This window comes from Camelus ferus, chromosome 2, assembly GCF_009834535.1.
Source record: "Camelus ferus isolate YT-003-E chromosome 2, BCGSAC_Cfer_1.0, whole genome shotgun sequence".
NCBI classification, from domain to species: domain Eukaryota; kingdom Metazoa; phylum Chordata; class Mammalia; order Artiodactyla; family Camelidae; genus Camelus; species Camelus ferus.
The window spans coordinates 17100452-17125832 of record NC_045697.1 but is presented as its reverse complement, the minus strand read 5'-3'; the positions used below and the strand labels follow the sequence as shown (position 1 = coordinate 17125832).

Sequence of the window (25381 nt, the reverse complement as noted above, 5' to 3'; positions counted from 1 at the left end):
AGGGGAAAGCAGAACACCCGGTTCCACATGTGATTCACTCGTTCAGCCAATATTTAGGTGGCATTTTGACCCGAGGATTTAGTGGTGGACAAAAAATGCCTCATGGATTTTTACTGCTCTCAGGATATCAGTTTTCGTGGAGCCTATATCCTCGTGGGGGGAGGGGCATAGGAAAACAAGGGAAGGGATGGACCACATAATGTTAGCTTGTGGTGAGCTTTGTGAAGACAGAGGAAGAACAGTTGGAGCCTGACAAACAGCAGCTATATTTGATAGGTGTTCAGGAGAGACCTCGCTGAGCAGGTACATGAGCAGAGATCACGGAAATACCTGCAGCAAGTTTATCCCAAAAGGAGGGAACAACTGGGGACGTGAAGGTCCTGCGTTTAGGTATTTGGAGAGAAGCAAAGAGATCAGGGGCTGCAGAGGTGAAGACAGTAGGAGAGGGTATGACCCTCAAATTATGGGCTTTGGGAAGACTCTGGGGCAGACGCTTTGAAGGAAAAACATCTTTTAGCATTTCTGTAACTCCAGGTTGTATGGCTCATACACAGAGCCCAGACTCATCTTTTTTGAGAATATTCCCCAAAGGAGCCATTCTTTTGGGACTGGTGTCTGTGACTCACCAGGAGTGTCCAGAAACCATCAAATTTTTCCAGAGAGTTTTAGATCAGAATGCTTGTCACTATAACTCAAATTACTGAACCATAAAATTATAAGTTTCTTGATGATGGGGCCTGTGTCATACACGTTTTTGGTCCTCCAAAAACCACATGGAGTGCTAACCTTATACATAGTCAGAACCCAGTGAATACTGGTTATTTGGTCAATGCGTGAGTCAATGGCCTGAGAGTGGCAGAAAGGATGGGGTGTCCTAGAAAGGACTGTTAAAAATATACCCTTCTAAAAATGCTGTTAGCGAGATTACTTCTGAAGCTTCTGACTTCCTTGGAATAATTTTTAAAGACAAGTCCATATGCTGACATGTGAACATAAGTACATATATAACAAACTGAACAGTAGTAACATTATTTTCAGGCCAAATTTTAGTTGGTTGATTGTATGTTGTCAATCTAATTTTTCCTCCTTGTTTGAACTGGATATAGGAAGCTTTCTTTCTTTCTTTCTTTCTTTTTTTTTTTTTTTTGTTATTGAAGGAATATTGGTCTCTGGGCTCTTTGGACCAAGGGGTTACACTCAGCCCTGTCTTACCCGGGGAAGTATGTGTTTAAGATATTCAGATTGTGGTGGAATTTTCTTGGGAAATATCAGTCCCCAAGGCAAAGACGGGTGGGCACGTTGCATTCTGACAGGGAGGATGAAAGATGTGATTCTTGCCCTCCTGTTACTGAATTCTTTCACTATAACAGACCAGTAATTGATTCTCCTATTGCATTTTTGTATCCCCATCTGCAAAGTGGGGGTAACGCAAACTTACCCTCTGCCTTTCAGGTTTTTTGCGAAAATCAGTGAACTAATATTGGTAAAATTGGAGCCCCATGGATGAAGGGTACTTTGTAAGTATAACACATTATTGTCATGTTCTGTTCTGTTACTCCAAAGTGCACATATCAGATGTCTGTTCTTGCTGTATTAGGAAATCAGTAACACCAAGTTTCACACCCAGATATGGATAATGTGACTTCCTTTGAAAAATTTAATATTTCTGAACTCTCTAATGATTTGTTAATATGTTGGATGTAGAAAAGCCTGACCCCACCCCACCCCAAATATTCAGTCAATGTTTACTAGACAATTTGGAAGAATACATGTGTGCATATTGTGTTTAAAATGTTGTTATAAACCCTGAATATGAATGCATGGTATCTTTATTTCTCTTCCTTCACCGCTCTCTCCCTTTCTTTCTGATTTGCATTTAACTCTGTGTTTTGAGCAGTCCGTTTGTGTCTCAAAGCAATGGTTGGTTTCGGGGAGACACTGAATGTTTTGCTGAAGTCAGCAATGTTTTGTTAATGGTGAAACTGAACCAGACATCTTTTAGACAAGTTGCTAAGTATTATGTTTCCAGACTTGGGGTGGGGCAGCCGGCCAACTGCAGTGGTGAATTTAAGTGTAGATCACCCTTCCCTGGCCATGTGATGGCCCAGGTGACTTGGGAGTGGCCTCCTGTCCACGGAATGACCAAGGGCTGCAAGCCACAAAGCTAGAGAGCGGGCAGAAACTGTGTAATCCCCAAAGCAACTGCTTCAGCTGATTTTCTCTGCTGCACGGGACATATTTTAATTTTGCTAGGACAACCAATGGTCTGGTGTCGTAACGAACAGCCGTAGAATGGCCAACCACGTGCCTAGCTTAACCCGTGGTCTGTGCATAGTTGAAGGGTGGCCATCACCCTTTAAAGACTCCAAACATAGAGAAACTTAAAAATGATTGTGACTGCTGATTGAAGCCCATTTTATTGATTCACCCTGAGATTCACGGGGCTGTAAGGTCTATATCTGGGAAGGTCCATGCACATCTCATCTCTAGTCCTAGTTCTTGGCCAGTTCTGAGGATGCCACCTGATGGGTGCTCAGGCGCCCCCAGAGGCAGACCTACTACCTCAAGATGCAACTCTCAGTTACAGCATTCTTTCTTGAATTGAACCCAAATCTACCCACTCCGTATCTTCCACACTTGGATCCTAATTTTACTATCCACTCCTACAAAGCACCAGGCTTCCTTCTCCAAAGTGACCCCTTTCAAGTGTTTGGTGGAACTTATTGGGTCTCCTGTAAAGTGGTCTTTGTCTGCGACCCTTCCCTCCGCAGGCAGAACTTGTCTGCCAAGACTTCCCAACTCTGTACCCTCTGGAAGGTTCTCATTGTCTATATCTTTCTTAACAAGCAGTACTGAGAGTCTCCCTTCTGCAGGCCCCATTCTGCATCTCAGAATCAAGAGATCTAATCAAAGGTCTGGAAGAGAATGACCTCGAAGGAATCATCTGGAACCATGGATGCCCATGGATGGGTTTGCGTCATGACACAGCAAAGCCCACGTCCCTGTGTGAGGTGCAGATGATTGACAGGGAGAAAGTTGTTTTGGTTAATAATACAATCTGCTTGCCTCCTGGAGACACAGCAGTGGCCTACTAATTTGTTAGAAGTGAATTAAGGTTGTTTACCGATGTTTTAAAGTAACTGTCAGAGTGAGAAAAAAAGGTTCATCCTGGATGAGACCACTCACCTCCTTGCGAGTTGCTGTTTATTTTAAGCCGAGTGCATAAATAATATATTGAGATACGAAGGGTGATTTCAAGCATTAGAACACGAAGCCTCCTGTTTACTAACTGTCATTGGGCTGAAGAGAATTTAAACAGCTCTGAACCTTTTTGTCTGTGAATGCAAGGCATGAAATTAACTTTCATTTCGTAGTTAGCAGAAATCATGATTAAGGCAGTCTTGTCGACGTGTCTTCTGCTGATCTGGGTCTCTTTTGCTATGCAAGATAAGTCTGGCACCAGAATGCTTCCCGTGTCTCCTTTGAAACAAGACCCTCTCCCCGCCCCTGCCCCCACCCCGGAGGAAAATAAGCAGGGGTCTGTCTGGGACACTGAGTCAGTTTGTTCTGCATGTAAAGAGAAATAGTGGAAGAATAGCAGGTGGGGTTCGGGGGTTCTAGTCCTGGCCACCAGTAGCCCTTTCTGAATCTCACTTTCTTCACCTGTAAAATGGGCATAACAGCATCTGTTCCCCAGGCTTCACAGGGAGACAGTGAGACCCCAGTGAGGTCCTTGTTGGGAGATGGCTTTGAAAGCCCTCAGGTGTCCTATCGGGGCAGGACCAGGCTGTGTTCTAAGTGACTTACATGTAGTAGCTCGTTACATCTGCCTGACGATGCTGTGGGACATGTACTGGGATTATCCCCAGTTCACTTCTACAAAAACTGAAGCTCAGGGACGCAGAGGGGACTTGCACCATCATCTCACAGCTAAATGGCCGCAAATTGGGATTCAGACACTAGGCATTTGGGGGCCAGAGTTTGTATTCTTAGTTATTTCTTATTTGAGAGAAGGAGCCAGGTTTTCCTCCATAGGATTATTCCTCCTGGTCTTGCTCAATGAAACATCATTCCTAAGAGCCTGGACCAAATTTAGCTTGAGAAAATGAAGGTATGGCTTCTCCGTGAGTACCAGCCAGGAGGAGTCCCATTGGGTAGGGATGTAGGGATTAACTATGTTTTATGTGCAAAGAGCCTGGTGACACTTAGATGAAAAGCCCAAAGCGCAAAGACCTATTACTCGGAATGCTTTCAGAAACAAGAAATTTGATTTACCTTTTGTCCCTGTAAACTGGAAAGTGTGATAGCCTATTTCACAGTATAGGGAGAATGTTAGAGAATGAATAGAAAATGTATGGAATGTTTAATTTTGCATGATTACATTTCATATTTGCCGAGGTAACTGTGGCAAATAGAAGTGCATGATAATATCCCAGCACACCTATTTGCCATGCTTTGATGAAATACTCTGGGTTTTACAGTCTGATATATGCACCCCTTGGGACAAGTCCTTATTAAGCAGATCAACAGGAATGTATTTGGGAAATGTATTCACATCGTTGAAACTATGTAATTTGTATAACTGCTTTTTTATTTGTATTTTACTTTATATTTATTTGAATTTCAAAAGAGGAAAGAGCCTAAAGCGATTAATGAAATCTAAAGTGATAAGAATTTGCAGACCTTTCCCCCTGAAATATGCTGTCAGGAGTGGGTTCACACTTAAAAGTTAGAGTGGCCAGAGGTGGGGGGGGGTGTCTAATTTGCCTTCGATTTCTGAATGAAGCAGTTCCAAAATAAGATCATTTCCCTCATCCCAGAAAAATGGACAGACCCATGAGAAGGAATCAGCTGAGGGAAAGACTAAATCGTGCAGTTCCAAATTGCAAAAATCTCAGCCATTGCTGCTGTGCCTGAGCACTTGTTAATACAATAAGATAATTGCATAATTAAATACACTATGGAATTTCAATAATTGGAGACTTTGTTTTCTCATCCCAATATGCCACTGGCTGGTGTCGGAAGGCAGTGTTTTACGGAGGCTGGGATCATTCTTTCTCGTCACGTCCTCTGCAGTGTACTGCGGCTCCTCTGGCCGTTCTGAGACACTTCCCTTTCAGGTTATTTTTAGGTGGTTATATTTAGGCAAGGTGAAATTAAGCAGGAAGTCCCCCAAAGTCGGACTTGGCTGTGGGAGTTGAGGATCACTTTGCTAAAAGCATCCCTGGTGCCCTCTCGATCTTTCTAGGTAATAATGGGTGAAAAGCAAGCTGGAGATGAGTGCTGTCTGGGGATGGGTCACACTCCTGAGTCACAAGTGTGAGACGGCTTAGAGGAGTCACTGAGAGGGCAGGTTCCAGAGCTGAGCTCCTGGGTTCAGACCCTGGTGTGGCCTCTTACCTGCTGTGCGGCCCTGGGAAAGATATTCAATCTCTCCTGTGTGCTTATCTGTAAAAGGAGCTTCTAAGCCTGGTTGCAAGGCTTAATTGAGTTAATAGACAGAAAGAGCTCTGGAAATACCAGGGGGTTGTAAGCACCCGGTACATGTTAGCTAGTGTTATTAGGCAATCCGGGTGGAAATCTCATAGTCATCTGAATGTGGCAAATCTTTGAGGGGGAACAAATAAGTAGATTTATGGTTTCATCCATTCCAGGAATATTTATTAAATACTTTATCTATCACCATCCTGGGTGTCAAAAAAGCAAAGATGAATAATATTCATTCCCTGCCCTGAAATGGTTCAATTGAACTGAGAGAATAGACGTGCCGATAGATATGATGATGATGATGATGATGATGATGATGATGATGATGATGATGATGATGATAAAAATCATAGCATTAAAGCAGTGTCTGTCTGGCAGATGGTGAAGTATTTTAGCAGGGACTGGTCTGTCCTCATAGTGTCCCTGGCACCTAACACAGAGATGAATACTGGAATGACAGGAATTTGGTTTAAGATTATTTTGTCTGAGAGTCAAAGTGGTTTATTAGCACAGAATAGGTTCCTAGCTGCGTAGGCACTTAGCATGTACCTGGGACTCAGTACTTGACTGGTGAATAAATGCATGGATAACATTGATTTTGAGCTTCCTCTCTTTAGGATTACTGCAGTTTGCTAATGTGGAGTATGAGGGCCTGGCTAGGGTGAAGCAAATGAGACACCGCCAGTGCAAAATTTAAGGAGGTGCTTACTCTCACAGTTGTGCCAGTGCCCTGAAGGCACTCACCCTCAGGGTCCTACAGCTGCTTCCTTAAATTTTGCACCTTAGATGCCTCAGTTTCCTCACCTTAGTCCAGGCCCTGATCGCTGTGCTTTATTTGTATGCATGTTTGAATGTTTCCCTCTGATTTTATTTTGAAAAATTTCAAAGCTACAGAAAAGTTGAAAGAACAGTAAAAAGGACACTGCACACCTTTTACTTACATTCATTAATTGTCACACTCTGGCCACAGTGACAGTATCTCTCTCTGTAGATGTGACTTTGAACTTTGTGCTAATTCACCAGAGAAATCAAGTACCCTCCACATCTGCCCACCTTTACTGCATGTAATGTTAAATTTGCTTCCTAAATTGTACATCTCAACATTAAACATTTTGGAAGAAAAAGCCAAAAAGGGCATAAGAGAACTTTGCTTAAATTTTTTTCAAGTTTAAAAACTGCTGCTTGAAACTTATTTTTAGACAGTATACTACTAACGTATTTAGAACACGGCCAATGTAAGATGCCCCAAATTTTAAAAGGTTAGAAAGTTTTCCTGGATACTCTGATATTTTCTGGATGCTTTCACAGAAGAGAGAGTTTTTTTTAAAAGGCAAATTTCCTTGACCATTATTTTTCTGAGAACCTTTTAAAAGTAGATGGTGGTCCAAGTACTCATACAATGAGATCACCGTTTTCCATGTTAAGAATAGTCACTGTAAGGAGTGACTTTGCAAGTATAATATAGGGGCTATTTATAAATTTGGTGATATGCTCTCAAATAAAAAGGAATACATGCTTGACTTTGGATTATACTGATAAACTTTCATGAAAAAAACCCTTTTCTGATAATCTTCAATATTTGTAAAAAAAAAAAATGAGCTGTCACTGTAAATGTGTGGCAAAATCTGCCAGAAGATTATGTTATTTCAGTGGTTTTGAAAACACTCTCTGTGAAGCGTAGGGAGTCTGGGGAAGGGCCTCAGGACCACCGTGGGTGGCACTGGGGCTGAGGGAAGGGAGTGAAGCCAGCACTGGAATCCAGGCACTCACTCCTGTTCAGTCAGGATAGCTCTGATATTATGTGCTTTACCTTGGCCTCTGCCTGAGAATCCGTTTTCAGGAAAGTGTGCTAAAACTGAAAAGACGGAGTTTGGAAATCATAGCCCTGGTGGCTGGAAGATAAAAGTAGGGAAAATGCCATGCGGAAATGTTGGTTGGCAGTGAGAAACGATAGCTGTCAACTTGCAGGTGGGAGAGGTCAGAAAAACCATGAAAAGTAGACACAGGATCTAAAACACAGGCGTTGTTTAGGAGGATCAAGCAGGGTCAAATGCGCATACACAGCCTGCGGCGGTGATTCTGAAATTTGAGTGACTCCTGGTCCTTAACCCAGAGATTTTGATTCAGTAGATCCAGGGAGGGACTCAGGTGTCTGATGTTTTTAACAGTCACAGGAATTGTCCTAAAGTCATGTCTGTAGTATAGAATATTGCCATGACTGGAGTTGTAAAAAAAAGTTACATTCAACCGAGGATGTGATCCTTTTTTAAATTCAAGGAAATTTTAGGGATGATTTCTTTCCAAAATGCTTAAAATAGGAAAGATTGTCTTGATTAACAGAAGGGGAAAGACACACAGGTAAATAATTATAAAGTAGGCTTTTCTAGGTCCAGTGGGAGAAGGAGGAAAGTTCATGTCTCTCCGGATGCTGTGATGGGTTCTTGGAAGAGGGACCTCTGTGGTGGGGCCTCACGGCCCAGCAGGATAAGCACAGGCTGCAGAGTCAGATGGACCTGGATTTGAATCCTGACTCTTCTGCTTAACTAGGTGAGGACCTTAGGAAAATCACCGAATCTCTTTAAGCTTGGGCTCTCCTCATAGGGTAAAAATGGAGATTATATTAGATGATGTATTTGAAGGCCTGAACACAGGGCCTGCCAAGTAATAGATGGTCAGTAAGTGGTTGTAATTACTATTCTATTTGACATGGACTGTAAAATGGGGAGGCTTTCAAGAGGGCAGGAATGAGAGCATCTTGTCTACTGGGTCTGGTTTTGGTTTTTGGATGGGGTGCTGGAGGGGGACCAATACAGCATCCCTGAGAAGAGCAAAAACACAAGCAGATCCTGAGTTAAGAGAGGGTGTAGGCTGGTGTGCCTTCAGTGCTCCCAATAGTGGTGTTCATGTGGAAGGTTCTAGATGAAACTAGAAGTTTCCTACCAGTATTTTGCAACTATTAACTAATTTAATCCTCAGAGTGACTCTATGAAGCAGGTATTCTTATTTAGCAGATCATAAAGCTGAGGCACAGAGAGGTTAAGTAACTTGCCCAAGATCACAGAGCTAGTAATGACAGGGCCAGGATTTGAATGCAGTCAGCATCTGCACTTCTAACCTCTACGTTATGCTATTTTAATAATAATGATTTATCTTAGTGTGTATTAGGAAAATATAACTAGCACAATAAAAACCATGGTTTTATAGATCTTACTGCCTAGAACAATAATAAAAAAAAAAGACTTGATTTAAATGAGTCATATAAAACAAATAATAGTAAGGGTGACATCTAATATGACGAAGATCCTGTGGACGGTCCCCAGATGATTTTGGCCTGGGAAATTCCAGGGGCAAGGAGAGACTGGAGCTACCACTGTTGCCTTTAAATATTCATTCTGTGTAAAGCAACAACAGATCCTTTAAGTTCTGGGAAAGAAGCAAGTCAGTTTCCCCTTGGAAGAGAAGCCAGGAGAAGGGAAGTCCTTGTAGCTTGTTGAGTGCTCTCCCATTTCTAGTAATTCCACTGGGAAGGGGAAAAAAAATCCTCCTTCCACTCCCTGACCTTCCACCCCCTTGGCTCTGAATGTCTCTTGAGTGGCCGGACTGAGGTCTAGGCTTTTGGGGAGATTTTTAGTTTCTCCTCCTCTTCTTCCTCCTTCCCTCCTCCTTCCTCTTCTCTTTTCCCCCATCTTCTTTCATTGTGCCCTGAGGCCAGATATCAAAAAGGCCATGCCCCAAGAATGCAGATGCCTAGTTCAAGTCAATAGGAAAAAGAGTTGAACACTCTATGTGGCATTTTCATTTACCTTCAGCTTTCAGGATGGCACTTGTGTCTGCCCTGGAATCTTTCTTTTGGATGTTTAGATAATCCTAAACCAATCCATGCTTAGGTGTTTATATTTGCAGCAGATTTATCTTCCTAACAACGTGTTTGAGGCTAATACTACAATGAATTTGCATTTCCTGGGGAAAGGAGCACAGGTGTTATTCTGTAAGTTGTAAGAAGCTGGAGTGTAACTAGCTACTATGGGGCAAGGCATGTGTTTGGACAGTTACCCGGCTCCCAGTCCTGGATGTGGGTGGGATGCCTGCCCAGATCTGGGTCTCATATGGAGAGACCACTGGTCTGCTTATCCAGTCCTGTGCATTTTCTCTGTCTTCACCTGAGATCAACATTGTAATCTGTTCTTCTTACCTCTTCATCCCCCCCATATAGTGCTTGGGAAAAGGTATGCATTGAATACATAAACTTTTGCCCATTGGTTAACAAGAGCTATCAATAATTCAGTATTTCTCGTTTCAGATTGTGTTTCAACAAATATTTACTGAGCACTTACTATGCGATAGGCATTGTGCCAGGGGTTTCATGCGATTTCATTCTCACACAGCTCTCTTCACCATGGGCAGTGGGGAAATTGAGGCTCCAGGAGGCAAAATGATTTAACTGAGACCATGTGCTTTTGGTTCTGCCTGATTTAAGTCTGGCTATGCCAGTTTTCAAGCTCAGCGTTCCGTTTTCTTTCTGCTACTCTCTGGGGCCTTGCAGACACCGAGTGGGTTTCCCCACTCCCTGTTAAACTGGACTTTCCTTGCCACTGATTCCCCGGGATCACAATAATCAACTCAGAAGTAGAAGGAAAGGTTCTCCCTCTCAGACTGTAAATAAAGAACCTGCCTTCATGGCATGAGATTCTGAGTGTCATCAAATGCCACTGCCCACGGGAACGGAAGCTTCTCTCAGAGTTTCCAGCGGAGCCTGCCCGTGAGGGCACCACGGGATTAGGCCTGTATACGTGCCCCAAATGCTGTTCCACGGATGAAAACAGTTGTCACAGTGACTAGAAAATTGAATTGGTTAAACCTTCTGGTTTTAGATTGTTTTTGGAGTGAGTAACTCTATGATTTTTTTTTTACTTGTCATAGGCGAAAAGGAAAAAAAAAGTACGAGTGAAACTTCATAGCTATTTTTCTTCCCTGTATGTTCTTAGTGGTTATTTATATCTGGGAAGTTTCCATTGGGATTTAGTTCAGGATATAGACTTGGCAGGGTGGCTTCTGCACTCCATGGTGACATTTGACAGACTGCAGGCAAAGCAGGATGGATTTCTAATATCTAGATGGATGGATTTGGGGCCAAAGTGTTGGGATTGTACTGTATCATGAAATGGATTTATTGATCTGAATCTAAAAGCGGCCTGTTGCCTGTCAATATCAGATTTGTATCAATATGTTTGATAAATGAGGGCTCCTGCCCCTTTCCTTTGTTTGCTTTATCAACTGCACTTGGCAATAACAATAAAAGACACCAGGTGGTGTACTGCAAATTGCACTCGTCATGTGTGCTACTAACCTTAGGGCCCCGTTTTGCGATCCCGCATATGTTATAACCACCCAGAAGTGCGCTGCTGTGCCTGACTGCCTCCCCCGAATTAGACGTTCCCCTGCAATGGTGCATTTCAATATCCACCTCATGCATTAACCTTGAAACGTTGTGCCCGTGGTGTAGGTAGCATCTTCATTTTCCAGATGAAGAAATTAAGACACTGAGAGGTTGTGAGAGGTTGAACGAGCTGCCCAAGGCCACACGGTAAATCTCGAATACAGCTGGGGTCCAGGCAGAGGTGTCATGGTTCCTGGGTGAGGGTAGGTCAATTTCCTTCTCTCTGGTTCCAAAGCAAAAGAATCTGAATCTGCAAGGAGCTTGTGGTTGATACACTTTCTCCCCAGGAGTGGGGAGGCTGCCACCTTCTCTCTGAGTCTTCCGGGAAAGAAATCCAGGTCCCTGTGTTGGAAACAGAAGGTTCTGAATGTGCTTTATTTGGTCTTTGTAGCCACAAATCAAGGTTGGCTTACAACCCTCCTGGGATGTTTCTTATCAAGCCACATGTATCTTTCAGGGGGCAGCAATATTCCTAACCAGATGTTAGGTGGAACAGGGGAAGAGAGGAACAGAAGACATGAAGTTCTTCCCTGCAAGAGCTTTCATTTGAGTTGATGGGCATTATGGAATGCTAGTCTGTATCCCCAAATCTCTTCATCTGTGGGCTGGTAGAAATCTTTGGTAGGTGAAACAGGCCCTGTGACTCCATTCCCATCCCCATAGCCACAGCACGACGTTAATAAATGATCTCACTTTTGCTGCATGAACACACTGCGTACACTTTCTCAGCCAGTTCTGGCAACGACCGGGAATGAGGTTAACAAAGCTATATGAAATTGGCAACCCCTGGGTGTGCTGTACGGATTCAAATCTAATTCTGAGGATAGGGCTGATCACTTGGGTGTAAATTATGTTACTGTTTTACTGTTTGAGCCTCTTCTGGAACTTTGAATTAGTCACTTTTCTCTGTCATCACAATGATGATGGGCTGGGATAGGAAACCAGAGATTATTATCTGGAAAAATATAGAACTAGAACATTTGGGAGGTAAATGGAGTTTTTTCTTGGAAAACTTTTTTTTTAAACCTTTTTGGTTGAAAGTTCATTCTAAGATATATCATGGAAACATGCTTATATCTGTTTTTCATGCCTTTTTCTTTTTGTGAAGCCTCAGGGTTATTGTTCTGAAGACTAGATTTTTTTTTTTGGTAGGTTTAGAGGGTGTAGGATGTTAGCCAACTGATGATTTTTAGCATGAAATTTTTAACATTAGTTTACTTCAAATGCAGAGAGTTAATGAGCACATTTTCTACAGTCTCATTTGCATCCCTTCTTCCGGGAAAATTTGTCTAATAGTATGTTTTTGCCTTCTCTCCTCTACCCCTCAATCCATATTCCTCAGGACTCAAAGAAGAAAGTCAATTTCACCTGTATATATTGTTGGAAGTGTGGATTCCCCCAGAGATTCTGATCTAATCGATTTGGCATGGCATCTCGAAATCTTCATTTCTTTCTTTCTTTCTTTTTTTTTAAATTGAAGTATAGTCAGTTGCAATGTGTCAATTTCTGGTGTACAGCATAACGTTTCAGTCATACATATGCATACATATATTCATTTTCATATTCTTTTTCATTATAGGTTACTACAAGATATTGGATGTAGTTCCCTGTGCTATACAGAAGAAATTATTTTTTTTTTAAATCTATTTTTTGTGTAGTAGTTAATATTTGCAAGTCTTGACCTCCCAGTTTATCCCTTCCCACCTCCTTCCTGCCCCGGTAACCATAAGATTGTTTACTATATCTGTGAGTCTGTTTCTGTTTTGTAGATGAGTTCATTAGTGTCTTCTTTTTTCTTTGTTTAGATTCCACAAATGAATGATATCATATAGTATTTTTCTTTCTCTTTCTGGCTTACTTCACTTAGAATGATGATCTCCAAGTCCATCTATGTTGCTGCAAATGACATCATTTTATTCTTTTTTATGGCTGAGTAGTATTCCACTGTATAAATATACCACAGCTTCTTTATCCAGCCATCTGTTGATGTACATTTAAGTTGTTTTCATGTCTTGACTATTGTATATAGTGCTGCTATGAATATTGGGGTGCATGTGTCTTTTTGAATTAGAGTTCCCTCCAGATATATGCCCAGGAGTGGGACTGCTGGATCATATAGTAAGTCTATTTTTAGCTTTTTGAGGAATCTCTATACTGTCTTCCATAGTGGCTGCACCAAACTACATTCCCACCAACAGCGTAGGAAGGTTCCCTTTTTTCCACACCCTCTCCAGCATTGGAATCTCCATTTCTAATAAGCACCCCAACGAGCTCATTATCATCTTTATTTCTAACAGGCAGGCATTCTGAGGCCCACACTTTGAGAAACTGTGTTAGAGGCAGAGGAGTTGGTACCCGAACAGATTCCAAGTGGACTGGGAGGGGTGGTATGTGCCCTTCCCCCGGAAGATGGTTTCATGGGTGATTTGGTGTGGCTTTTAGTCAACGACCAACTAATTATAGAACCCTATAGGATAATTCAGACCATATGTCTTATCCCAGATTCGAGTTTACAAATGTATATTGAAGATGTTTTCATGGGGCCCCAGGGTCTGAATGAGGAAAAGTGTCATACTGATCATTGGGAAATATATTTATTATGGGAGATTTTTTTTTTATAATAGGGAGAATTTATTTCATGCAGAACGTACATTGTTTGATTGATATGATCAGCGTATAGAAGTCTTATGAGAAAAGAGACAGTAACACCGGCAAATGATCACCTTAGCGTTATTCATCCAGTCATTTGTATAGCACGTGAATAAGCACTCTTGGAAAAATTGCGTGGTTCTGTCAAATAGATAAATTATTCACAGAGAACATTTTCATTACTTTCAAAACAACAACACTAGTATGACTGAGCATCAGTGTGTGTGTGTTTGTGTGTGTGTTGCACACGGCTTGTGGGTGGATATCAGCAAACAAGCCATGAACTAATAATAAAACAACAAATTAGCAACAATTTAATTAAGCCCAATTTATGTCAAAGTATCTGAATAGGGATATGATTACATAATTATATGTAAAAATGTGCGGGAAAGAATAGACATTTTTCTTTTCTTGTACTCAACTCCACATTCCGCCATTGTCCAGCAGCTGTTTTTTGAGCTGCCAAGCTGGGTCATGAGTTGGGCCAAACCTTTTCCGAGGATAATAGTCTGTATGAGCTGGCGGGCTGACAAGCTGTGTGTGGTCCTCGTACCAGCAAATGAGTAAATCAGAGTTATAAGTTGCAAATGTGCCTCAAATTAACTTCCGTATAGTAGGGAACGAGCTTGGCATCAGTTAAAGTCCAGCTTGGTGACAGCCTCTCTCATGGCAGCTGAATCAAGGCGATGATGGAAAATTAAGGCATGGTGGGCCACGGAGCTTCCACAGGGCACGAACTCAGTGTCCTGCGCTTGAAATGTCACATTCCAAGAGGTCCTGAAATTAGCAGGCTCAGTGTCATATCGCGCTGTGGGCTCCGTTCACATGATGCAAGCTTTTGCTTATCTGACCGGGGCCTAAAATAAGACGCTCCGATGCTTTATTTATGAGCTCCAGGCCACCCATGCCTGTGATGTAAGTAACCTTGGGGTACATGGCATTGGATCACTTCAATTCCCATTAACTACCTGTTTCTAAATGGGGAAAAGCATTTGCCCAGCACATTGTGTTATTCATGAAGACACAAAAGCAGCCTGTTGAGCTGTCACTGGGGTGGACTTCCACGATGCCATCCAGCATGTTGAGTGCTGTGAGTGCTGCGGTCTAGGCTTCTAATGTTAGTTTTCTCCTTCTCTCTTTCTTGTTCATTTTCTTTTTTCTCTTTCTTTTTCTTCTCCCTCTTTTTTTTTTTTTCATCCTTACAAAGAACCTTGGCCAATTCCAGACATTGTTAAACACATAACTGTCTATCCAGAAGTTACAATTCCCTGTTAAACATAGAAGGTCAAAAGCTGGCGGCAGAGAACTCATTTACATAAGAATGGGGGGCGTCCAGTACAAAGTTTCCAAACTTCGGCACTATTAATATTTAAGACCTGATCATTTTTTGTTGTGAGGGCTGTCCTGTGGATTGCAGGATGTTTGCAGCTTTTCTAGCCTCTATTTGCTCAGTGATGGTAGCACCTCCCCCTTGTGACCAACAAAAATGTCTCCAGGCATTCCTGAATGTCCCCTTGGGAGCAAAATCGCTGGCAGGTAGCAGACTTGGTTGATCTAGTGTGACAGCGAACTGAGTGTTTGTTAATGAAGAACTTCACTGAGTCTCTCTGAGATTGTTCAGATGTAGTTAGCAGACCTGAATTTGGAGGCAGGAAACCTGGGTTTGAGTCTGGGCTACAACACTAATGGTCACTCGTTGATGTGACTCTGGGCAAGATTTTTGGTTTGTCTAAACCTTAAATTTTTCACCTGGTAAATAAAAATAATACTCCTTAACTTGTAAAGCAATTGAAAATCAGTGGACTAATATATATGTAAAAATACAGTGTAGGATACATAGTCAAAAATTGATGATTTGATGATATGACCTGATATATGACCTGTCAATTTAGCCTGCAGAGAAACAAAAGGCAGTCCTGTGGGCCCGTTTCATCATGTGTTGCTTAATTCTGGTTCATCCTTCTCTTCCCCTCCACTTCCATCCCCCAGCCATTCTTATATTCCAGAAGCTGACTAATTATGGCCAAAGATGTGGAACAGGGAGCAGGGAAAGAGAAAGGGTGAGGGGGATGGAGGAGAAGTTTCCGGGTGGGCTCACTATCAGGAAGCCCTCTGTAGAGGTGTGGGCAGTCCACCCAGCTTCTTGAATGTGAAAATCTAGAAAGACTATAAAAACACAGAAACCCTCAACACACCATTCCTCTGAACCCTGCTCTGCACTCAGCCCCTGCCAAATCCACCTTGTGGTTTTTGCTTCAGGAGAAAGTGAAATCGCTCTCCTTCTTGGGAAATGAAGGTGACAAATGTTAAATCTGTTTTCTTAGGAAACAGCTGAGAAAACAGTCAAAATGATTCCATGTGACTAGCACAATTTTCTGCCTGGGTCTTCAAAGTCTGAGTCTCTTTTGAGCTGTATCTAAATCTAGAAATAAGGGCCAGGCTAAGAATGAAGGCGTAGACATCAGACAGGGAGTTAAGACTGTAATCTTTGACATCTCCCTTTCAGCCATCACACGCATATTTTACAGAGCATCTCAAGTCTGCTACCTGCTAGCAATTAAGAGAACCTTGGCAAAATCCTCCTCTTCCCATTTGTTCTGAAACTCTCCTATCTGAGGGGTGGGAGGGTTGCAATTTCACTCATGTTTTGCAGATCTCTCTTCCTTACATCCACTCTCTTTCTAGTCCTTTCTAGTTGCACCATAGAACACAAGGGCTGGAAAGGATATGGGAGATGATCAAGTCCACTGGTTGAATTGCTGTATTTCTGGCATGGTCAATCTGTCCTATCCTTGAATGATTCCAGAGATGAGGAGCTCATGGTTATGGGAAAGAGGATGCTTAACTGTTGAACCACTCTCTCGAATTGTTAAAATTTGCCTCTCTGAATCCACACTCAATATTCCTTCAACAAGCACATCCTGAGAACCCACCTGTGGCGGCACCCACCTATGAATAAAATACAGCTTCTGCCCTCAGGGAGCGAATTATGGTCACAGTGATATGTTTCATGGATATAAACATGCATTTATTCATTCAACAAACATTTATAAGCAGTTATGATGAACCAGGTACCTTGCTAGGAGCTGGGGATACAATGGAGCCAGAGCAGCATCTCTGCTCTCAGTGGAGCTTGTAGTCTAATGGAAGGGAAAGACAATCAAAATTTCACCTTAATAAATATATAATAAGACTGCACTGACTTAAGTGTAATGAAGGAAAGGGACATGGTTTTGTGTGTCCATAACCACAAAAGCTGACTCAAATTGGGTGGAAAAGAGGGATTGGGAAATGTTTCTATAGCTAACAGACTGTTTTCTCTGAGCTGTGAGGGATGAGTGCGAATGAAAGGTTCTGAGGTTGGAAGGGGAGGGGTCGGGGTAGCATCCCAATCAGAGGGGATGATAACTGCTGAAATGGGGTGATGGAGCCCAGCAGGACTGGAGTCCAGACTGCAGAGGTGGGTGAGATCAGCAGGGCTTTGGGGGCTATTGATTTCCGTCTTTGTTTTAAGATATAGGCTGTTGTAGGGAATTTAAGAGCTAGTTAGTGGGTGACAGGACAGACTTGGTCGTGGTTAGCTGTGGACCAGATCGGATCAGTGGACAGAGAGAACACCCTGAGATACACTCGCCGAGAGCATCAAGGATGGAGCAAGTGATCCTGCTGGGAGGCCAGAGCAAGCTTTCTGGAGAAGGTAACTCCTGAATCCTCGTGAAAAAAGAGTGGCCTTTTCCAAGCTGGTGTCCTGGCTTGGGAAACTGCAACTACACAGACAGGCAGGCATGAGGATTTACAGGGATATTCGAGAACACAGCAAGTTATCCTCCACAGGCTGGAGCACGGGGCCGGTGTCCACAGTGAGCATCACGCGCTGGCCAAGAGCCTGGCAGACTGTGCAGAGATGTTGGGCTTCGTCCTGAAGAGGAGGAGGCTTTGAGGGAGCCTGAGATCCTCAGCTGCAGCTTGAGCACAGTCAGTTGGCTGCCGTGTGGAGGTGAAGGGCGGAAGCAGGAACATCCGATGTAAGGGCTGGGCCGCGGTCAGGATGAGGAGGAAAGAGATCTTTCACCCGGGCAGCAGTAGCGGGCTGGAGCTTTTAAAGAGAGAGAATCCACAGGACTTTGTGCTGGGGCTCTGGCATGCCGCAGACACCCTGACGATCGCCTCCCTAATAGCTGGGGACTAATGTTATCATAAATCTGTCCCAAATGCTGCTTGGAAGAAACCTTTACAGCAGAGCACAATGACAGGACTAAAATACCCCAACCCGCACAGAAGCCACAATGAGTATTTTCCATTTTATCTGCTCTTTTGGATCGTTCCTGCACCTGTTCATTTTCTTTGTCAAAGGCAGAGCATTATTTATAAAACGCTGGTATTTTTCCCCCTCTGAACATCTGGATGTTTGGAGTTGCAAAGATAAAACATCTGGAGTGAGGCCCCAAGTTTTGCCTCTTCTTCCAGATGTTTGGTGTCCTGTTGACAAAGCCTGTGAGTCTTCGTGAAGAGCCATCTCGTAAAACGAGGTGCCACATGAGATTTGTGTCTGTAGATGAATTTTAAGGGGTAGAGGCGTGAATGAACGCCACCTAAAGATGCTAGAAAATAACCAAACAGATGATGGATCCAAAACAATGGGGAGTATTTCTGGTTGACCAAAAGGGGTACGAGGTAGCCTATTTAGGCTTCTTAGGGATATACTTTCAGGTGAATACTTGCTTTGAACAATTTGGGGCGGGGAGATCAGGGGTGATTAAAATGTTATGTGTCTAGAGGGGTTCTCCTGCTGAATCAAAGTCTATCATTTAACTTGGCTGGCAGACAACGAGGAAAGAACTTGAAGGTTGAGTTCATTCTTTCCTAAATAGCCTTTTTTTTTTTGGTTTGTTTTTGTTACAAAAGTCTTTTCTAGGCTTTTTGATTAACCCCTTGTGATCTTTTATAAAAGAATGATCCACAAAGGGTTTGGGTAATTATTTAAAGTGGAGGAATTATACACAGACTTCAGAATAGTACAAGCCCACTGTAATATCTGGGGCAGGAGAAACGTGCAGGAGAGGGTATGCAAAGCATGTTCATAAATTAAGAGTAAATTATCTTGGCCCTTCCTGGACCTGGGGGTGGATTTGTTCATTTTCTACACCCTCCAGCCACCCCTCAGCATCATAGTTTCCCCTGTATCCATAAATGTTTTTATCTTTGCTTGGGAGGGGGCTGGGACGGGTCATGTCACGGATGGTCCCAGAGCTCGGTGGCCTGGGGAGATGCCCCTTTCTCTCTCAGCCCACCTGGTGTGTGGCCCTCCGGAGAGGTGTCTTTGAGAGCTGCCCTCAGGCCAAGGGTATGTCTGACTACCTGCATTCCTCTGCTAGGGACCACCTCCGTTGGAACTCCTGTCAAGGCAAAATTGCTTTATTTCCTAATTTTGATGATATTAGCAAATACATGTAATGGGAAATAAAATTAATCAGTTTGTGCTGGTGAAATTGCCTCCTGTTTACCTCAGCCTTGTAGCGATTTTTTCCCCCTCCTACAGGGGTTATTTTAATTAACAGCGTGAATTTTTGGTAGTTTAATTTATTTTATGATTGTGTAAAAATACTCCTTTGTAAGGGTTTATATATAACTAGCCAGCTAATTAGCAGTAATATTTTAACAACAGCTGTAGAAGCAGGGAGTCCCATGAAACATGGCTTCTCCCTTCAGACCGCCAAGATATTTATTGGTGTCTTTCCTTATCAGCTCTAGCTGAAGGCAACAAAGGAGGGTAGTGTGAGCATCAGATAATTAAAAGAGAAGTAAGCATTCAAGTCCTCCTCTCACCTGACACACAGAACTTCTGTGCCTCTAAGCCTCTGATTTAAGACTCCTTCTCCTTGGCTTCTAGTTCTTCCAGAGTCTATTATATAGTCCTTGTGGGCTTCAGCCTAAGACATACCTTTCTGGAAAATTACGGGGAGGCTTTGAACGGCATTAACCTGAACTAGTAGCAGTCACCGGTATTTGTACTCCACTTTCCGTCGACGCAAAGCATCTTAACACAGAGTGAAGTCCACCTTCTCTTTGTTTAATTTACTGAGATTCAAGGATAAAATTGGGGAGAGACTCGGGGTGCAGAGGGTGGGGGAGAGAGTTGGAGAAGTTGATGCAGAGAAACAAAGGCATGGAGAGTCAGGAGAGAGAGCAAGACAGACAGACATCATCTCCCTCGACATCTAACACAGACCCACACAGTCCGCTCCCTTCCATGCCTCCACCATCACCCGGCATCCATCTTGCTGCTTGGGTTTGAGTTAGGGAACGGGGCACAGGAGCCGTGAGAAGGCGGCACATGGAGAGGATGGTGGAAATGGAGATGCCCCAGGGGACCAGCAGCCTCAAGTGTCTCCCTTGTACCCCATTTCAGGGTGTGCACCCACTGGCCACCTTAAGTGAGATTCCAGAGTGCAAAGAAAAGTGATTTGGCTTTGGCACCATGTTTTTTTACTCCCAAAGGCCAGCTAACGACTTACTGTGGAGGCTGAATTCTGCCTACACAACTCTTTCCCCTGACATGTGTAGGTCTCAGATTCTAACTCCTGCAGAGGAGTGTCATCCTCATGACTGCATTGAGGGTGGGTAGCCTTACCCTTACTTCCTATCCCTAACCTTATTTTAGGGTATGGGACTCTAGGGGCTTAGGAAAGTCAAGTGACTTGCCCAGGATCACACAGAAAGTCAGTGGTAGAGCGGTAACTAGGATCACAAGCCCCTAAACATCTGTGGTCTGTTTTCACAGAGGAGGCTTCGGAAGCCTCACCTCATTTTCTAAGAGAGAGAGTACTCACCGACCTTTTCTCTGTGCACCACCACATCTCATCTCAATTATAGCACAATCCCAATTTGTTGATCACAATTCCTTGGCATGTTTTTTCCCCTCACCAAACTCTGAGCTCTGTGAGAGCAGAATCTCTGCGAGCTTGGTGCTCGGTCCACAGTAGATGCTCAATAAAAAATTACTGTGTGGCTAAAAAAAATCAGAGTAAGTGAAACCTGACTTTCCAGTGCAGGCTTCTTTAGAGTAAGGAGTCGAAATTTCTGATTAAGTGCTTGATATTCCAGTCCTTTTACTAGTAGCTGTGTCTGAAAATACTACATGGGCTGTGTTGGTACAGAGCCTGCAACACAGTAAGGGCTCAAATGTAAACTATCAGTATTTTCTCAGCTTTAGTAAATTAGAGAGAATGTATCTATGGAGAATACAAGGTAAAAATTTCCCAAGAATATCTACATTAATAAAAATATGGGGACACAGTAATCACAGACACATGCAGACACACACGCATAAAACCTTGGTTTGATTAGATTCCCTTAAGGGGTCTTCTGGAGAGGAAAAAAAATGCCCGGTGAGGGATGGGTAAAAGGCTCCTAAGAAATGGAAACTTTCTTATACTATATATGGTCACTCCAGTGACCAAAATGAGCTCTTGTATTTCACATACATGCAGAGAAACAGAGACGTGGAGAGTCGGAGAGAAAAAAGCCAGCCAGACAGAGCCCACCTCTCTCTCCAGCTAACACAGAGCCACAGTCAGCTCCTCTCTACCCCACCGTTGCCACCAGGCCCCTATTGTGTTGCTTTGGGTTTGGGTTTGAGGATGGGGCACCGGAGCTGTGACACTGCATCCTTAGCTCTTTAATAATACCTGATGCATGGTAAGTGCTCGTACATGTTTGATGAATGGCTGAATGATCTTATTTGGCTTTCCCCATAACCCTTCCAAGTGGTTGTTATTATCTCTGTTTGGCCAGTGAGGTCCTCTCAGGGCAGTTGGTAATCTTCATGGAAGTTCCCTAGCCAATCAGTGACAGAGCCAGGAGTCAAACCCATAGCTTTTCATACCCGAGTCTATGCTTTATTTTATTTACTGTAAAATAGCACCACTAGTGATGTCTTTGTAGTAATGTGTAGTGGTTAGAGGTAAGGCTCTGTAATCAGAAAAATTTGGGTTTGAATCTTGCTTCTGCCATGTATTATCTGTGTGTGTCTCTTTGAGCAATTAGCTAACCTCTCTGTGCATCAGTGTCCTTCATCTCCAAAATGGAAGAAGTATTAACACCTACCTCGTGAGGATGTCTTCAAGATTATGGGAGGTGATGCCACTGGCTGCTGGGCACAGAGTTAGGGCTCACTGGTGACAGGTCCTGACTTCTACCCTTAACTGAATGATCTTCCTGGGTCATGCTGTCCTCCTCTGGAAAATGACAGCCTGGATGACACAATCTATCAGGCCCCTTCCAACTCTGAAATCAGTGATCTGAGCATAATTTTGTGGTGTTTCATATCTGATGTGACTCCCCCTCCATATTTTTAAAACATTTTCATTCTCTGACAAATAGAGAAAATAGTAACATGAAGTGGATAGAGAGAGGAGAAAAGAGGAATTTTAAGAGCATCAGTTAGGAATGGATGAAGGAGTGGATATCATATGACAAGTAGCTAAATTGACCATTACGGGTATTGAACTCCATTTGGTGTGTAATAGTAGGTGAGCACTTGGCTGGATGAAACTCACATCTATATATCAGCTTTCCCCAAAAACCATCTCAATTAATGAGCACTGGATGAGGAATGGAGATTTGGCTCGACAGAGATAACGGTAGAAAATATGAGAAATATAAGTATAATACTGTAATTAAAGGAAAACCGATGTGACTTATGGCCTCCAGCTCAATTCCTTTTTCTTTTCCTGTTAAGCAGCATAAAGCAAGAACCATTATCGAAAGTAGAAAGAGGAAGCAACATTTCTTTAAGTCTAAAAAAAATTCTAAACTTGGGATTTCTTTTGATGGGGAAACAATAAAGTGTTAGATAATTCTGAGGTTCTCACTGCAAGAAAACAGTAATTGTATTTTGTATTTTATTATAATAATAGGCTCCCGGCTAAATGCACAAATCTAATAAAACTGGAATACCAAGCTACAATGGGCCTCATGAATTGGAAATGGAGCGAATTTAAATGTTTCTGGCACCTGCCACCCAGTTCCCCAACAATAAGATCTATAATTTCCTGATAAAGGTGTGCACAGCTCTTGTGAATTTAGGTCTATAGAAGGGCCAAAATCTGTCTCAGTGTTCACGTTAATTTCTCACTGGCCTTGTCAGGCCCGCTCCGTCGTGGCAAACCCTTTTGCCATTTAAAAGCATTGAAAGTACTGAGATTTTGTGACTTTTAAAGGGATTTTTGAACATATAATTAGGACCAGAAAATGGTGAGTCACCCTGAGCTATTTAAGAATGTTTCAAAAGCCCTGGGTATCACTTATATACATTTAAAGAACACTGTGTATTTGCAAAAGGGAGCTGAAATGTTACTATCTGTTAGGCTTGGGGCACAGTGGAGGAAAGATGTTTCTTTGATCTGAGTGCCTGCCCTGAAAGTTTCATGTAAATTTCCCTAGTGCAAGTTACCACTGTAACTAGAGGTCAGTGTGGACCTGGTAAGTCGGATAAGAGAGTGGGATTTCATTTCTTTGCTTAGGCTTTTGGTCCTGACGAGGCCTCTAGGCTAAAAGCAGATGTTAACTGGGCTTCGCACACCGCATTTCCATGTACAACTCAGGGTACTGCATGTGGTTCTTGGAAACCCCCCTTCCTCTTAAAAAAAAAAGGGTGTTATCATCGGTGGGCAGTTGTACCCCATTTTATGACTATACTAGTGCCAAATCCACAGGGAATACGTGGTGAAACCCATCAGGATGCCTTCGTCCTTTAGATGTATCTTGTTTACCTCCCCCAGACTCACACGGCACCCCGTGGGGGGCTGCTGACGGTATGATCCAGGAGTCTGGGAACCACAGCCTCGTGATAAGCTTCCATATGCATGACAGAGGCTTCACCCCCCAGAAACCTAGGTTAACTACGAGAAACCAGTGGTAGGTATACCTCATGGTTCTCTTCTCCTGCTGTATTCAGCCATAGGCCCCTGACACAGCCAGGGCTTTGTTCCTTTCTGCTAAGACTGAACCTTTAAATGTTGATGGTAACTTCATTGCTAGCGGTGAGAGTTTGAGGTACTTACTACATACAGTACCAGGATGAGGGAAAACTCCCTCTGAAAAACTTCACTGTTTCCTCCCTGTGTCCCCCACCTCCTCCCATAACCCTTTCTGCTTTCCCTTCTGGTTTGGAAAACGCAGTTAGATTGAGCTGAGTCACCTGCCTCTGATCACTTCCTTATCAGCTGCGGATGAGTCTACCTTGACTTTGCCCCCAGTCTCATTTAATTAGATATAAGCTTACCTCAAAGTCAATTCATTCTGTTTCTTAACATTGACCGCAGTTTCTCTTTTGGCGAACTCCTTGCCTCTCCCTGTGATTGAAGCAGTGGAGGTTGATAATTCATTTTGTTCCGCCATTATTGATTTGGTGGCTCTGGTCCAAAATTTGAAAATTTCTCTCCAGGTTGTTCTTGCCCTTGGTATTTACAAAGACATTGCATAAAACGAAGGGTGTAGGTCAGAGATAGAAGCATCGGTGCTACTTTAGGGTATGAGGGTCCACTTTCAATTGTGAAAGAGGCTTATTGTTAATTACAGAGATTTCCAAGGGCATCACACACCTCTCATGCGGTGGCTGGGGAAAAAAAATCCTCCTTACAAATGCTTTCTAAACTGAGAATGGATTTGAAAGACCATTGTCTGCCCTGGCTCAGAAATTATTCCCCCATAAAGGACTTGTGTAAAGGTTTTCAAGATACCTTTATGTGAAAGATAAACTATATTAAGGGCCCAAGAGCTTCTGCTCACCACATTTTTACTGAAGGTTTCCCTTCTCGATTCTTATAAATGTTAGTTTCACCGAAGAGTTTCTTAAAGTCACCGCCTCCTTTGGATTAAGAATTCTGAAGCCGAAAGTGGATGCTTCTCTGACATCCTTTCTTTTTATTCTGGGTACTTGGTGGATGTCAAGTGGCCAGGGGAGTTTTTCTTGATGGATCATAATGAGGTTATTGATGGGCTCTTGGATTGCCTTAAAAAATCTCCCGTAAGTGAGCATTGCAGAAACCCCGGGAACCAAGAATTTGTTCTGTGTAGGCTTACATTTTTTCATGATTCCTCTAGCATGTGATGTTTTATTTTCATGTTGCAACTAGTTATAATAAAGGCCTGTCCTTAAAAAACAGAAAAAGAAAAAAGAAAAAAACCCTAATCTTTCTTTGTTTCATTTTCTCCAATTAGTATGGCAAACTGCGTCAGTGACCCCCAGGGTCTATTTATTGGATTATATGAAAAAGCAGTGGAAATGAACAGAATGCATTATTTTCCTCAGGTTACTTTACTTTCATATGAAGATGGACCCTTTGAATGAGCTCATAACCACAGGAGTGTGTGAGCGTTTTACTTTCTTCTCTGATTTTCCTAAAGGCAAAGACAAAACCCGTGGCATTGTCTTACATCTTTAGAAAACTGTTTGTGGATGCCTTCCAGAGACACTTATTCTAAATAAAGCTGAATTCTTCTCTCTACTCCTTTCCACCTAATTTGATATCATGGGTCTCTATAAATAAAACAAGCCTGTAATGCCAGTTTATCATTGGCTTGGAGATCAACTCAGCCTTGACCTCATGCCTGTAATGAACTCAGTTTCCTACAATCGGATGGTGAAATCATAACCCCAAAAAGTATTTTCCTGAAGCAAGATAGAAAACCTGAAGATGAAACCATCACGTAAGGACTTTGAAAATGTTTCCCTTCTGTCAGTCACGACTGTTATAAAACAGGTAGCGCAAAGATGTTTATAAGCCTGTCTGGCTGTCAGCTACC

General features: G+C 42.8%; 1 protein-coding gene across 1 annotated transcript in view; it reads left to right on the top strand.

Annotated features, from left to right (window-relative positions):
- The first annotated feature begins 1167 nt into the window (after nucleotides 1–1167).
- Nucleotides 1168–25381, top strand: part of PPARGC1A (PPARG coactivator 1 alpha) — a 442764-nt gene continuing 418550 nt past the window's right edge. Inside the window, exon 1 of the mRNA XM_032494896.1 lies at nucleotides 1168–1517. Coding sequence (XP_032350787.1) covers nucleotides 1500–1517 — 18 coding nt within the window. The 5' untranslated portion in view covers nucleotides 1168–1499. The remainder of the gene's footprint in view (nucleotides 1518–25381) is intronic.